The following is a 16,469-nucleotide window of genomic DNA, read 5'->3' on the forward strand; positions in this document are numbered from 1 at the left end:
TGTAGCCCTCAGTAATTCACAACCCCACACAGCAGTCCACCGACGCCCCACGCCGAACCCAGAGTTATTGTGCAGTGGCCTTCCCACCCCCGCCCCATCCCCCGAGAACGTCTCATATCAGACGAGTGTAACCCCAAATATATTGTTTGCGTGGTAGAATAATTATGGTGTACGTATACATGGAGACAGTGTTCACACAGCAATCGCCTTGAAAACCATCCAGAGGCTGGCTGGCATACTGGACCTCGACACTAATCCACAGGGCAGATTGGTGCCGGGACCGGCATGCCTTCATGCTTCGGAAGGAGCACATTAGACTGCACGGCTAGCTGGGCGGGTCAAGTATGATTATACTTGAATTGTCGAATTGAGAACCGTGCTTTTGGTATAAATATGACAGCTTGAAAAGTTTGAACAGCAGAATCTAAAAATTAGTTGCCCTTAACTGCGAAAGATCCCTTGTTTGACTTTGTAGTTGCAAGTAGTTGGCAGTAGTACTTTCAATTTCATTACTGATCACAGACAACATTGTTAGTGTTGTTACAGAGTGACCTTTTAAGCCATAAATGTGTTGTCAGGGCAATATGCATGTATGTCTTTCTGCACATAGCTTATTAGTAATAGTTGTGAATGGTCATGAAATTTTGTATAATTAGTCCCTTACTACTTTTGAAATTGAGAAGAGAGTAAAATAGAAATAGCCAATCCTCCTGTTGCAAAAAATGACCGTTACCTCTGTAAGTCAGAAATAATAAAATGCTGAAGTTTCTCTTTAATATGTGTGTACTAAAATCGTGCCAAATGACCCAATAAAGCTCTGAAAATTTCCTGTCTGATCGCAAAAACCACAACCTAGGTCAAATGAATGGAGGCAAGCCACCAGTCAATGCTTGGGAATATAAGAAGAAAAATATTGTATTATAGTCTTACATTCAAGTTGTCTGAAATTTGTGAAACTCTGTAATAAAAAATTATGAAGACCTGGGGAAAATTAATTGTAAACAGACTGCCAGAAGAGTTAAGAAAAGGTATCAGGCTTCAGATTTACAATGCAAAACCACATATGGGGCATATCACAGAAACACAAGTAAGATAGATGTGGAAGCATCCACCTCTTAATTACATCTGATGTTTAGAAGCCATCTCAATTGATTTTTGTATGTGGATGTTGGTGTCTAGGTTAATGAAAGATTGGGTGACATCTTTCAGGTCCATAGAGCAGCCACCTGATCTGATTATATAAATTTGCATGCAGTGGGCAGATAGTTCCAACACACTATAAAGTAGCTATCATGTGACTTACAGTATTTTCATGTTACATGCTGCTCTGCCCTGCATCACATTGTGAATTCCACTGACATCTTAGACAATATCCGCAATGTGTGATTTGGATGCATCGAAACTTAAGAACAATGTCACACTGATGGTATATTGCTCTCCAAGCTCTAGGATAAAAAATTTCGTAATAGAACCTGAAGTACTAGATGTTTCTAAATTAATATCAGGGTTTTAAGGCTTCATAGTATTATTATGTTCACCTTATGATTATATATAATACATTAAATGAAAGAGCATCTCATCTAAAAACAGTTTTTCTTACAACTGTTCAGTGTGAGTACCATTTGTCACACAGCACAATTTTGTTGATAGGAGAGTTCTTCCTAGACTTTGATCAGTGTGTGTGGAGTAATTATTGCAAGAACTGCTTCAGTAGTGTTTCTTAAGTTGGGTACATTAGCTGTTAGTGGAGGCATGTACATGTGATCCTTTATCAGCCACTATAGGTAAGAATCATATGGTTCCTTTTTGGGTGAACGTGGCAGCCATGCGAAAAAAGTTGTGCCAACAAGGCCCTTGCAGCCATGCCAGAGTGGGTACAACGTTGTTTGACCGATAACTTACTGAGTTATACCAGTGAGGCGGGGCGCCATCTTTCTGGCAAATAAATTTCTGTAGTTCAGCTTCTTCCACTTCAGGAAAGAGCCTTCAATTTAGGGGAGCCCCATTGAGCTGTATCATCTCATGAGGATTTGCTGGCTCCCAGATGTGCACATTGTGTGTTTTCACATTTCCCCTTCATCACTGAAGACAACACAATCAAGAAAATCTTCATCATGCAGCAATATTTTGTTAGCAAAGTTGGTGCACAGCCTGTAGAATGTAGGCTTTAAAACTTATAACAACTGCAGATTATAAGGACATAGTTGTGTCTCCTTCAGTCTCCACTCAGACAGCACTTGAATTGGTGCTTTGTGACCAGCCTTCCAAACTGATTTCTGGTGGTATGCCTTAAAGACTCGCTTGTCATCATCTTCCATCTTCGCTGCTAGAGCGTTCTAATGGAAGACACAGGAAACAGCACATGCACACAGGTATACAAACAAAACTGAGTTTGTATTTCATTTGATTTATTATTTATATGTCTAAGTTGAATGTAACAATTGCTAAAAAGCCTTAAAAACCAGATATTCATTTTGGAACAGCCTATACTACGTGGAAAAGCTATTAAAGAATTCCTATATCCAACAGAGCTGATGACCTACATATAAGTACATAGAAATGGAACATCTGTACAAAATGCTTTATGATGTTGTAAACACATGTAATATGAAGTTGCATGTAATTAGCCCACCGAAGAGCACTGCATCATCAGACACGATAATGTTTTTGCAAATGTACCTTCATATAAACTGGAAGTACACATAATTAACACAGTCATTTCAGATCACCATAGTCAGTTAACTGAAGTACAGAATAAGAAAATTGAAACTGAAACTGGAAATGTAGTTGTAGACTGAAGATTGTCAACTTAATGGAATTGTTATTCTGCTTAGAAGACTGGAAAGCTGCATATCACAACGATGCGGAAGAAAGCTGGAAAACTTTAATTTCAACATTACGTCACCTTGTAAACATAGCTTGCGTCCAAAGGTCTGCAGAACAATAAATGAAAAATATAATAAGAAATAGATCACCAGAGAAATCATGAAAGTTAGAGAATTTTTTTAAAAAAATGCATGAAAGACTTTGGAAATGTCAAAGTCAAGCAGAGTGAGAAATGTACAGGGATGAAAAGAAAGAATATAGCAAGATGACAACAGAATATAGCAAGATATTAAGAGCAAGGAAAATCTGGATTGTTTGAACATGAGATTGGAATTTAATCATATATTTCTAAGACAGTATGGTCACACATAAAAAACAGGAATGTATCTAATAAGACAGAAAGTGGGAACATAGTACTTAGATCACAAGTGACAGAAGTGAGTGATCAATGTGAAGTGTGTTTCATTTTAAATCTGCATTATTGTAAATATAGCAAACAATGGCAACTTCAGGTAGAAGTATCTACAACATAGGAAAAGATATATTGCTATTTACCGTAAAGATGAAGCGTTAAGTTGCAGACAGGCACAATTAAGACACTTGCACATAAGTTTTTAGCCTCAGGCTTCATCATAAAAACAGAAATACACACAATTTACTAACAGAAGCGAGCACATATCATGCACACGTGAAAGCCAACTCCGACAGCTCGGGCCAGTGATACTTGCATTCTGGCCCAAGCTCTCTGAGTTGGCGGTCATGAGTGTGTGAGGTGTGCTTGCTTCTTTGGATGAAAGGTGTGCGTTTCCCTTTTTCTGATGAAGGTTGTGGCAGAAAAGGCATGTGTAAGTGTCTTTTTAATTGTGTCTATCTGCAACTTAACATGTTATTTTTACAATACGTAGCTATCTTATCTTTTCATGAATTGTTGTTTATGTAAATATAGTTCAGAAGTTAATGAAACATTGACAAAAAAGGTTATAGTTTCACTAGAAGTAATGGAATATCTTTTCCTACACGTGAGACAGAACTTGCACATGTAATGAGATCACTGAAGCAACAAAGATACGTAGCAATGTTCATACACAGCAATGTTCACTAATGGTCTTTAAGGAGACACTGTCGGTTCGGCTTGGCGACCAGTTAGTAAGCAGTTGCATTTCTATTGCCCATACACATCTCCACAGCCATCGTTCACCCGTCATCTATGGGTCACCCCTGTCATCTGTGGCTTGTGATGCAGAGCTGTTGCCTTGAAGCAGTTTTGTATAGCATTATTTTGCCATGCATAGTGTGTTTTGAGGTCGACAGAACACTGGCATTTTGGAAATGGTTCTGCCCTTGACCCAAAAGCCAATGATTGTGCCCTTTTGGACATTGGATAAATCACTGTTTCCTCATTACGGTGATGACTATGCAGTTGCAGCATGCTTTATGAACTGTCCACAGCTAGTGCTGTCACTTGCTGTCTGTAAGTTGTTATTGCAAGCTGATGTTGAACATCGATGGTAGTCACATAAATGTGACTGGCCAGTATAACAAAAGAAAGAGAAGTAATAGTGAAAGAATACTTTAAACCTAGAATAAGTCGTGACATAGTAGTGGTTTTTTCCAACATTATTTTAGATTCTGGACATGATACATCTGTTGTTGACCAGAATTTTCTGGAAGAATATTATCTATTACAGAAGTTACCAATGTTACCAGTTACTGGAATTGAAATAGTTGCAGTTTGTGGAACAGTGGGTAAAAGTTTCAGGGAAGAATTATTTGTGAAGCTTAGTATTATTAATTACACTTCCAAATGTACAATGTTTGTTGTTAGGGGGACTAAATATTCCTATTTTACTAGATATAGATTGGCTATGAGAAACTAAAGTTTTTACAGATTTTTATGAAGGTAAGATGTCCTTTCCTTATGGAAAAATCATAAGGAAGGTACCCTTGTGATTGGAAATGGCCATGTCACAAGCATTGGAAGCAAGACCAATTGCAGAAGCATCACTTTTAGATGATTGCAGAAATAATTCCCAACATAAGTACTTTGACAATGAACAAGAAGATATAGTTCACATAGGCACTCTACATATCTCAGTAAACTTGAATAAGATGCTCTGTTGCAGAAACCCAAAAAGAATTTTTCATCATAACCAGGGGTCATTAAAGATTTTATATGTGCATTAAAGATAAAAATCACACGAACTTTTCTGTATTGAATCTTACCCTAGGATGCAGTATGAACGGAAAGTGGAAAAACAGGATATTATATAAACTTTTGATAGTTGTTTCTACGGCCTATAAGTAGTAGTTAAGATCCTAGATGGATCCGTCAGTTTAGTGTTAGACACCGTAACTGTAAGTACAGTTGCCATTGGAGGAAGGGACAGGGCTCCAATTGTACACTACTGGCCATTAAAATTGCTACACCAAGAAGAAATGCAGATGATAAACGGGTATTCATTGGACAAATATGTGAACTGACATGTGATTACATTTTCATACAATTTGGGTGCGTAGATCCTTAGAAATCAGTACCCAGAACAACCACCTCTGGCCGTAATAACCTCCTTGATACGCCTGGACATTGGGTCAAACAGAGCTTGGATGGCGCGTACAGGTACAGCTGCCCATGCAGCTTTAACACGATACCACAGTTCATCAAGAGTAGTGACTGCCATATTGTGACGAGCCAGTTGCTCGGCCACCATTGACCATACGTTTTCAATTGGTGAGAGCTTTGGAGATTGTGCTGGCCAGGGCAGCAGTCTAACATTTTCTGTATCCAGAAAGGCCCGTACAGGACCTGCAACATGCGGTCATGCATTAGAGTACACCATCGCAGGCGCTCCTGTCTGTGATGCAGCGTCAAGGGTAACCACAACCATGGTCTGCGAGCTGATAGTCCATGCTGCTGCAAACATCGTCGACCTGTTCATGGAGATGGTTGTTGTCTTGCAAACGTCGCCATCTGTTGACTCGGGGATCGAGACGTGGTTGCACAATCCGTTACAGCCATACGGATAAGATGCCTGTCATCTCGACTGCTAGTGATAAGAGGCCGTTGAGATCCGGCACGGCGTTCCGTATTACCCTCCTGAATCCACCGATTCCATATTCTGCTAACAGTCATTGGATCTCGACCAACGCGAGCAGCAATGTTGCAATATGATGAACCGTAATCGCGATAGGCTACAATCCGACCTTTATCAAAGTCAGAAACGTGATGGTACGCATTTCTCCTCCTTCCACGAGGCATCACAACGTTTCACCAGGCAACACCGGTCAACTGCTGTTTGTGTATGAGAAATTGGTTGGAAACTTTCCTCATGTTAGCACGTTGTAGGTGTTGCCACCAGAGCCAACCTTGTGTGAATGCTCTGAAAAGCTAATCATTTGCATATTACAGTGTGTTCTTCCTGTCGGTTAAATTTTGCGTCTGTAACACGTTATCTACGTGGTGTAGGAATTTTAATGGCCAGTAGTGTAGGTGAATTATGAACTAGGTTTTCAGGAGCCAGGTATGTCCGTACAATGGACTTAATATGAGCTACTGGCAATACCGTTATCCACAGAATCTTGAAAATGTACAGCATTTCTATTCAAAGCTATATTACATTGTAAATAATATCTGTCGTTTGTGTTTAACGTGCGTGTGTTTACAGGAATGTTACACAAAGTGGTAACAGTCTCTTAAAAAAAGAATATTAATTTTCATCAATTATTTAGTCATATTATCCCAGTCTTGGTAAGAGCGCTTCAATGCTGTAGATCAGCTATTAACCAAATTCCATTAACAAAGAATTACTATTAAGTTGTCTAAATCACAATTTGGAAGGGCAGAAGTGAAATTTCTGTGACCTATCATAAACACAAAATAAATTATGCCAAATTCTCTTCAGTTAGTGTGAATAAGATAATGTTGTGAACCTACAAGTAAGAAACAGTTAAAATCTTACCTAGGGATAGTAGGCTTCTGCAGAAAGTTTTTAGCAAAATCAGCATTAAATACATCCCACCTATTTTGACTTTTGTAACAAAATAGACAATTGAAATGGACTTTATAGATTGTAAAGTGGTGTTTGAAATCATCAAATAAAGTTTAGCCAGTGCTCCATAACTTTTCCATCCAGGTTCATAATACCCATTTCATTTAGCATGGGAAGTATAGAGCAAATTTTTTTTGTGTGTGTGTGTGTGTGTGTGTGTGTGTGTGTGTGTGTGTGTGTGTGTAATGGAGATATCTACACAGACAGTATATTGTGTATGTTCATGCAATAAGGTACGTTGTATTATACTATTCAGTGGAAATTTTATTTGTAGTAGTTAGTGGAAAGTGTAAATAACTAATAGATTGAAAAGGAATACACTTGAAGGATGATATTTTTACAATTTAGCCACCCAGAATCCGTGTTTTCCTAGCAGTGTATTCTTGAAATTTCGTGTGTGTTTTTCTGTTTGAGGAGATGCCGAGTTGCAGACAGGCACAACGAAATGATTACTGAATAAGTAAGCTTTCGGCCAAAAGACCATCTTCTGAATTAGACAACATACACATTCACGCGAACCCAACTGGTGAACACACGACCACTCTCTGGCTGCTGACTGTGAATAACTGCGCGTGATGGGAAAAGGCAGTCTGAGTGATGGGGTAAGGAAGCGGCTGGGATGGTGAGGGGGAGCAGAGTTGGGGTGGGGGGCAGTCAAGTGCTGCTTTTAGTGGCATACGTGGTCAAGGTGGAGAGAGGGGAGGTCAGCTAGGTGCAGGTGGAAGGCTAGGCAGAGGGCAGGGACAAGTGCCCGTTTGTGGCACATCAGGAGGGTAGCAAGTTGGTAACGTGTTTGCGTCGCTTGGGGCAGAGGGCCTATGTGAAGACTGGCCATGTTCCCCCACCTATTTGCCCCGTGAATGAGTGAGTGCTGTTCCTTTGGCAGGGTTTGAGCTAGCACACATGGTTAGGGCTTTGCTACTTATCGGAAGCTCCAGTGTTAGGTGCATTATGGAGCCCTTTAGGAAGATAGTATCCAGGGCTGCAAAGAAAGCCAGTGTGCACCCTGTATGTCTGCCAGGGGGCCCCATCCGAGATGTGGAGGTGGCCTTGCCCATGGCTATTGAGTGTGCAGGGTGCAGTGTCCAGTCATCTGCAAGTTATGGCTCATATTGGCACCAACAACACCTGTTGTCTAGGTGGAAAATGTGTCTACAGAGGTCGAATTTGAGTGTGACAGTGAAGTTCCCTGTTAGTGTATAACAGCTCTAGGGAAACCAAGTTAATTATTGGATATTTTTACCAGACATGCGATTCCACTGTGACAGTTCTAGAGCCATTCAAATAAAATCTACAGCAAGTAGCACGCAAGTACCCAGATCATGCAGTACTAGTTGGAGACAACTTTAAAATACCCACTACAGACTAGCGTGCAGATGAATCATATTTTGGGGGTGGGGGTACAGATAAATAGTTGTGCAAAGTACTTTTGAACACTTTTTCTGAAAACCAGTATTCATCAACTAGTTTGGCAGCCCACACTCAATAGAAATATCTTAGACTTGTAGCTGAAGACAGGCTGGATCTTGTCAATATGTCAATGTAAAGATGGGGGTTTAGTGATTGTGATGTCATTATAGCGACTAAGGTTACAGAAGTTAATAAATCTGTCAAAAAGGCTAGGAGAGTGTTTCTGCTAGGAAGAGCAGATAAGCAGCTGTTAGCATCTCACTTGGACAGTTAATTGACATCATTCAGTTTCAGTAAGAAGGATGTAGAGGAATTACGGGCAAAGTTTCAGCAGTTGTAACTTATGATCTGGAGAACTAAGTGCCTAGTAAATGGATTGAGGACAGAAAAGGCCCACCACGGTTAAACAGCGGAATTTGGCAAATACTGAGGAAGCGGAGGCTGTTGCACTCTCAGTTCAAAAGAGAAAACACAAATGATGACAGAGAAAGGTTAGTAGAGATTCATGCATCTGCAAAAAGATCTGTGCACAAATCATACAACAACTGCCACTGTTTCACCTTAACAAAAGACCTGGCAGAGAACATGAGAAAATTTTGGTCCTATGTAAAATCACTAAGTGGATCTAAGGCTTCCATCCAGTCACTCAGTGACCAATCTGGTGTGGCAATTGAAGATGGCAAAAGAAAGTTGAAATTTTAAATTTTGCATTTAAGAAATTATGCACGTAGGAGAATTGTACTAACTTAGTTATATGACGATCAGACTGGCTCCCATGTGGACGACATTGTAATAAGCATCTCAGGCACAGGCAAACAACTGAAAGAGTTGAACCCAAATAAGTTGCCAGGTCCGGATGGAACCCAATTTGATTTTAGAGAAGAGTACTCTATCACATTGGCCCCTTACCTAGCTTGCATTTGTTACAAATCTCTTGCCCAGAAGAAAGTCACAAGCAACTGGAAAAAAGTGCAGGTGACTTCTCTACAAAAGAAGGGTAAAACAATGGACCCACGAAATTACAGATCAATGTGCATAATGTCAGTTCACTGCAGAATCCTTGAATAAATTCTCAGTTCAAATTAATAAATTTTCTTGAGCCCATGGTTTAAGAAAGCATCTGTCATGTAAAACTCGGCTTGCACTTTCCTCACAAGATTTACTGTGAACTATCGGTGAAGAGCAACAGGCAGATTTCATATTTCTAGATTTCTGGAAAGCATTCTAAAAGGTGCCCCATTGCAGACTCTTACTAAAGATAATCATATGAAAAGGTCCACAGGTATGTAAGTGGCCCAAAGATTTTTGGTAAGTAATAGAACCAGTATGTTGTCCTTGACAGTGAGTGTTCATCAGAGACAAGGGTATCAGCAGGAGTGCCACAGAGAAGTGTAATAAGACTGCTATTATTGTGTATCTGGCAGATAGGGTGGGCAGAAATTTGCAGTTGTGTGTGGATGATGCTGTGTTGTATAGGAAGATGTCAAAGTTGAGTGACTGTAAACAGATAAAAGAAGACTTGGAGAAAATTTCTAGTTGGTGTGATGAATGGCAGCTAGCTGTAAATGTGTGAAAATGTAATTTAATGTGGTTGAGTAGGAAAAACAAACCCATAATATTTGGATACACCATTAGTAGTATGCTGCTTGGCATAGTAACATCATTTAAATATCTTAGCGTAACATTGCAAAGCTTTATGAAAGGGAATGAGAGCATGAGAAGATTTTATTGGAAAAGGCGAATAGTCAGCTTTGGTTGAGTCTAGCTCAAGTTTTCGGGATCTGTACCAGTTCAAAGGCGGGCTGCTAGTTTTGTTATCAATAGGTTTGAATAATACAGAAATGTTATGGAGATGCTTTGGGAACTCTGATGGGGATCCCTGGAGGGAAGTCAACATTCTTTGCAAGGACCACTTTTGAGAAAATTTAGAGAAATTATATCTGAAGCTGATTGCAGAAAGATTCTACTGCTGCCAACATGCATTGAATGTAAGGACCATGAAGAATGATTCATAGGGAGGCATAAAGCCACTTGTTTTCCTCCCACTCTGTTTGCGAGTGGAACTGGAAAGGAAATGAGTATTAGTGGTACAAAGCATGCTCTATGAAGCATCATACAGTGGCTTGCAGAGTATGTATGAAGACACACACACACAATATGCATGACCTCTTGTCTGGCCGAGTGGTCATGTGTGTTGAGTTGTGTTCACATTTGTGTGTGTGTGTGTGTGTGTGTGTGTGTGTGTGTGTGTGTGTGTGTACTTCAGAAAAAGGCCTTTTGGCTGAAAGCTTACTTGTTTCGCAGTCTTTTTACTGTGACTGTTTGCAACTCAACATCTCCACTATGCTGAGTAGCAGTCTGTATTTTCATAATATTGTAGGTAAAAAGTCTTTTCCGATTTTCTCTCCCGACTTTTGTCTAGAATGGATGTGAAATGGATGATGCAGAGTAGAGACAAGAGGAAAGATAGTATAAAGTTTTGAAATGCGATGGTACAGCATAATACTAAAGGTCTATGGGTAGACCAAGTAACTAGCGAGAATGAACTACATCAATTTCAGGTGTAAAGGTCATTATGGTACACTTTAACTGGAAGAATGGGTAGGTTCATAGGAGATCCCGAAGCATCAAGGAATAGTAAATTTAGTTAGGTCTTCTGATCTAATATTACTAGTATCATATGCTGCCATTTTATTAGAATTACTGTCTTGTCACTGCAAACTTAAAAAAACCTACTTGATTTATAAAAAGCAAATTTTATCACTTTTCTCCTGCTAGTACTGTTTCGTAGTTGAAATATGAAAGCATCTTAACTGCAGAGGAACTGTTAAACCAAGCATTTTGCTATTTCTAATTACATTGTTATGGGCACATATGAAGGTAATTAGTGTGTTTATAAGAAATTTTGTTTCAGATTTGTTCTGCTGGAAGACTGTAATCATGTTATTGAATCAAAAGCTCTTGAAACCTGGCTGAAACAATCAGAAGACGAAATTACAACAAAAGTCTGCCCACGTTGTAAAACACCTATTACAAAAACTCAGAGGTACTTGAATGATGTAAAGGTAACATTGGAAGACATTTGTAAAGTAAAAGCAAAGGTCTTTGGAATACAGAGTGAGATAGAAAGCAAACGATCAATGCTTCTTCATCAGATAACGCAGCTTATGCAGCACTCACCGTATGGTAGGTACAGTATTTGAATAAGCATGGCTTAAAATAGTGGCAAACAGTGTTTAAGAATTATATTATGGACATAGATTTCATATCAGAAATGGCTACTGGCACTTAAAAGTTCATGGCGATAACAGATGTGCAGTAATACAGCCTGACAAAGCAAGTGTAGCACCCAGAAAATGTACTTGGATCTCATTGAAACTTCATACACATATGCACCATTGGTGGACATGTAAGTGATTAAAAGTCAGGATTCATTGTACTGTTTACAAGTCTGGTTGGGTATACAAGTGGTGTGAAGGGCATAGAGGTGCAATATACTCACCCTGAGGCAGCATTACCAATACCTGACCAGAGATTGAAACAGGCCTAATTGTGGGTGTACGTTATTTCCAACTGGTTACATCACGCTGTAACAATACGAGTCAAGATAGATGTAACGGAACTTGAATAGCGTATTTGCCTCTATTGGTTACGGTAGAGAGAGTGATCTTTCGGTCCTGTCTGTATATTAATGCATATTGCATGAATAAAGGCGATTTTTTACTATTTGGTTGGTCATAATAATAATAATAATAATATGCTTTTGAATACAATTAAAATACAACGGCGATAACTGTTCAGTGTTATTGGAAATAATATGTAGTAAATTAATGAGTAAGGTAGCCGATCCTATATGTTAGTGTTGCTGTGGTCTTGAGTCCTGAGACTGGTTTGATGCAGCTCTCCATGCTACTCTTTCCTGTGCAAGCTTCATCATCTCCCAGTACCTACTGCAACCTACATCCTTCTGAATCTGCTTAGTGTATTCATCTCGTGGTCTTCCTCTACGATTTTTACCCTCCACGCTGCCCTCCAGTACTAAATTGGTGATCCCGTGATGCCTTAGAGCATGTCCTACCAACTGATCCCTTCTTCTGGACAAGTTGTGCCACAAACTCCTCTTCTCCCCAGTTCTATTCAGTACCTCCTCATTAGTTATATGCTCTACCCTACCCATCTAATCTTCAGCATTCTTCTGTAGCACCACATTTCGAAACCTTCTATTCTCTTCTTGTCCAAACTATTTATCGTGTATGTTTCACTTCCATACATGGCTACACTCCATACAAATACTTTCAGAAACAACTTCCTGCCACTTAAATCCATGCTCAATGTTAACAAATATCTCTCCTTCAGAAACACTTTCCATGCCATTGCCAGTCTACATTTTATATCCTCTCTACTTCGACCATCATCAGTTATTTTGCTCCCCAAATAGAAAAACTTCTTTACTACTTTAAGTGTCTTGTTTCCTAATCTAATTCCCTCAGCATCACCCGACTTAATTCGACTACATTCCATTATCCTTGTTTTTCTTTTGTTGATGTTCATCTTATACACCTTTCAAGACACTGTCCATTCCGTTCAACTGCTCTTCCAAGTCCTTTGCTATCTCTGACAGAATTACAATGTCGTCGGCGAACCTCAAAGTTTTTATTTCTTCTCCATGGATTTTACTACCTACTCCAAACTTTTCTTTTGTTTCCTTCACTGCTTGCTCAATATACAGATTGAATAGCATCGGGGAGAGGCTACAACCCTGTCTCACTCCCTTCCCAACCACTGCTTCCCTTTCATGCCCCTTGACTCTTATAACTGCCATCTGGTTTCTGTACAAATTGTAAATAGCCTTTCGCTCCCTGTATTTTACCCCTGCCACCTTCAGAATTTGAAAGAGAGTATTCCAGTCAACATTGTTAAAAGCTTTCTCTAAGTCTACAAATGCTAGAAATGTAGGTTTGTCTTTCCTTAATCTTTCTTCTAAGATACGTCGCAGAATCTTTCTTCTAAGATACGTCACAGGGTCAGTATTGCCTCAAGTGTTCCAACATTTCTACAGAATCCAAACTGATCTTCCCCGAGGTCGGCTTCTACCAGTTTTTCCATTCGTCTGTAAAGTATTCATGTTAGTATTTTGCAGCTGTGACCTATTAAACTGATGGTTCGGTAATTTTCACATCTGTCAACACCTGCTTTCTTTGGGATTGGAATTATTATATTCTTCTTGAAGTCTGAGGGAATTTCACCTCTAATACAGATGGTAGAGTTTTGTCAGGACTGGCTCTCCCAAGGCTGTCAGTAGTTCTAATGGAATGTTGTCTACTCCTGGTGCCTTGTTTCGACTTACGTCTTTCAGTGCTCTGTCAAACTCTTTACGGAGTATCATATCTCCCATTTCATCTTCATCTATCTCCTCTTCCATTTCCATAACATTGTCCTCAAGAACATCGCGCCTGTATAGACCCACTATATACTCCTTCCACCTTTCTGCTTCCCCTTCTTTGCTTAGAACTGGGTTTCCATCTGAGCTCTTGATATTCATGCAAGTGGTTCTCTTTTTTTCCAAAGGTCTCTTTAATTTTCCTGTAGGCAGTATCTATCTTACCCCTCGTGAGATAAGCCTCTACATCCTTACGTTTGTCCTCTAGCCATCCCTGCTTAAGCCATTTTTCACTTCCTGTCGATCTCATTTTTGAGACATTTGTATTCCTTTTAGCCTGCTTCATTTACTGCATTTTTATATTTTCTTCTTTCATCAATTAAATTCAATATTTCTTCTGTTACCCAAGGATTTCTACTAGCCCTCATCTTTTTACCTACTTGATCCTCCACTGCCATCACTACTTCATCCCTCAGAGCTACCCATTCTTCTTCTACTGTATTTCTTTCCTCCATTCCTGTCAATTGTTCCCTTATGCTCTCCCTGATGCTCTGTACAACCTCTGGTTTAGTCAGTTTATCCAGATCCCATCTCCTTAAATTCCCACCTTTTTGCAATTTCTTCAGTTTTAATCTACAATTCATAACCAATAGATTGTGGTCAGAGTCCACGTCTGCCCCTGGAAATGTCTTACAATTTAAAACCTGGTTCCTAAATCTCTGTCTTACCATTATATAATCTATCTGATACCTTCTAGTATCTCCAGGATTCTTCCATGTATACAACCTTCTTTTATGATTCTTGAACCAAGTGTTAGCTATGATTAAGTTATGCTCTGTGCAAAATTCTACCAGACGGCTTCCTCTTTCGTTTCTCTCCCCCCAATCCATATTTAGCCACTGTGTTTCCTTCTCTCCCTTTTCCTGCTCTTTAAATTCCACTCACCCATGACTATTAAATTTTGTCTCCCTTCACTACCTGAATAATTTCTTTTATCTCATCATACATTTCATCAATTTCTCCATCATCTGCAGAGCTAGTTGGCATATAAACTTGTACTACTGTGTTAGGCGTGGGCTTTGTGTCTATCTTGGCCACAATAATGAGTTCACTATGCTGTTTGTAGTAGCTTACCCTCACTCCTATTTTTTTATTCATTATTAAACCTACTCCTGCATTACCCCTGTTTGATTTTGTATTTATAACCCTGTATTCACCTGACCAAAAGTTTTGTTCCTCCTGCCACCAAACTTCACTAATTCCCACTATATCTAACTTTAACCTATCCATTTCCATTTTAAAATTTTCTAACCTACCTGCCCGATGAAGGGATCTGAAAAAGGTTCAGACACTTGCATATACTCCACATCAGAGTGTGAATGAGTGGTGAATGCGAAATGAAACTGTGAACAAAGTTACATTAAATAAAACAGAAGAAACAAATCAGTTTGATCGTATCTGTTATTATTCCATAAACTGTAACATTTCTTATCATTGTACGAAGTCTTTATAAAGGGATCTCGTTACGATTTAAGTTTTGGGGACCTGGTCAAGACGGGGTAGTTCGTAGATCCTAACTACTGCAGCTATTCTGGAATCAGGTGCTACCGTGACCGTTGTGTCTTGTCAATGACTTAAGGTTACCATATCTCCTGCTCTAAGATCGACGCGCCTTTTCACTTGGTATAACGGTGCCTCACGGTAACAACGACAACGCCGACGACGAAGGAAGATATGGTAGAACTCAATATCCAAATTTGTGGGGTATTTGGAATGCTACGGCATACTCTGCATCTGTTGTGATTGTGTTTGACTGCAACGAGGGAGGATCATCATATTGTGCACCGAGCACATCGTAAACCCTTACATTGCGCTTGTCATCTGAGAATGAGCAATGGACTCCCTGCAACATTCTCTGACATCCTGCACCATTGGTTGGAGACTACCAGCAGCCTAACTAAGGAATTACCATTGCATGCGTAGAATGTCGTTTACCTATGACTGCATTTGGAGAGGAACTGTGACTGGAAAGGATGGGTTGGTGATGAATGGTGTCACACTATGCTTTGCAATAGTGCTTGTGCACTATCCTGGATGACCATGTCAGTGAAGAGGCACAGCAGTGTTACACCAAGTATCATGGTGTGAAGAGTCATTGGGTACGACTTCAGGTTGCAGCTGATAGTGGTCGGGGTAGCCCTGATGGCACAATGACACATCACAGTCATCTTGCTTCCTCATGCATTACCTCTCATGTGACAGTATTGTGGTGCCATTTATAAACAGAACAATGCAAGTTCACACAAGGCACTCATCTGTGTGGCCTGCAAGATCCCCAGATCTGCCCCTGGTAGAAGGTGTGGGATGAGCTCCAACGTCAGTTCCATCCCAGTGCCAGTAAGACATAAAGGACCATTTAACTAAAGTTGCGGGCCAGCTTGCCTTAGGTTAAGATGCAATGGCTTTCATGACACCTGGCTTTTATGACCCTGTCCCAACGGAATCTCAGTACATGCATCCAGGCCAGAGGGGTACAATGTCATACTGTTTGTAACCACTGCGATCCTCTCAACACAATAAGTTTCATTTACTTTCCCCCTCCCCTTCTAAGTGCTTCACCATTTTGTTAGGAAGTATAAATAATTTTTAATATTTTTGATTGTTACTCTTGTCCTACATTTCCTTTTGAGAATCTGTGAGATCCTTAATTTTAACATACAGTACATTTAGGAATTTTAGTCATCAAGTTTGCTTCATTATGAATTGGGAAATGAATGGTAAGTTGGGGGAGGGGGGGTTGGGGGTGG

The 16,469-nt window shown here is 39.8% G+C and overlaps 1 protein-coding gene across 1 annotated transcript in view; it reads left to right on the top strand.

Moving 5' to 3' along the window:
* The window catches only part of LOC124799304 (NFX1-type zinc finger-containing protein 1-like), a 110,861-nt gene that overhangs the window by 50,785 nt on the left and 43,607 nt on the right, over positions 1-16,469 (top strand). The window contains exon 4 of the mRNA XM_047262891.1: positions 11,197-11,468. Within this exon, the coding sequence (XP_047118847.1) occupies positions 11,423-11,468 (46 nt within the window). The 5' untranslated portion in view covers positions 11,197-11,422. The remainder of the gene's footprint in view (positions 1-11,196; positions 11,469-16,469) is intronic.

Source organism: Schistocerca piceifrons, chromosome 5 (genome assembly GCF_021461385.2).
Source record: "Schistocerca piceifrons isolate TAMUIC-IGC-003096 chromosome 5, iqSchPice1.1, whole genome shotgun sequence".
NCBI classification, from domain to species: Eukaryota; Metazoa; Arthropoda; class Insecta; order Orthoptera; family Acrididae; genus Schistocerca; species Schistocerca piceifrons.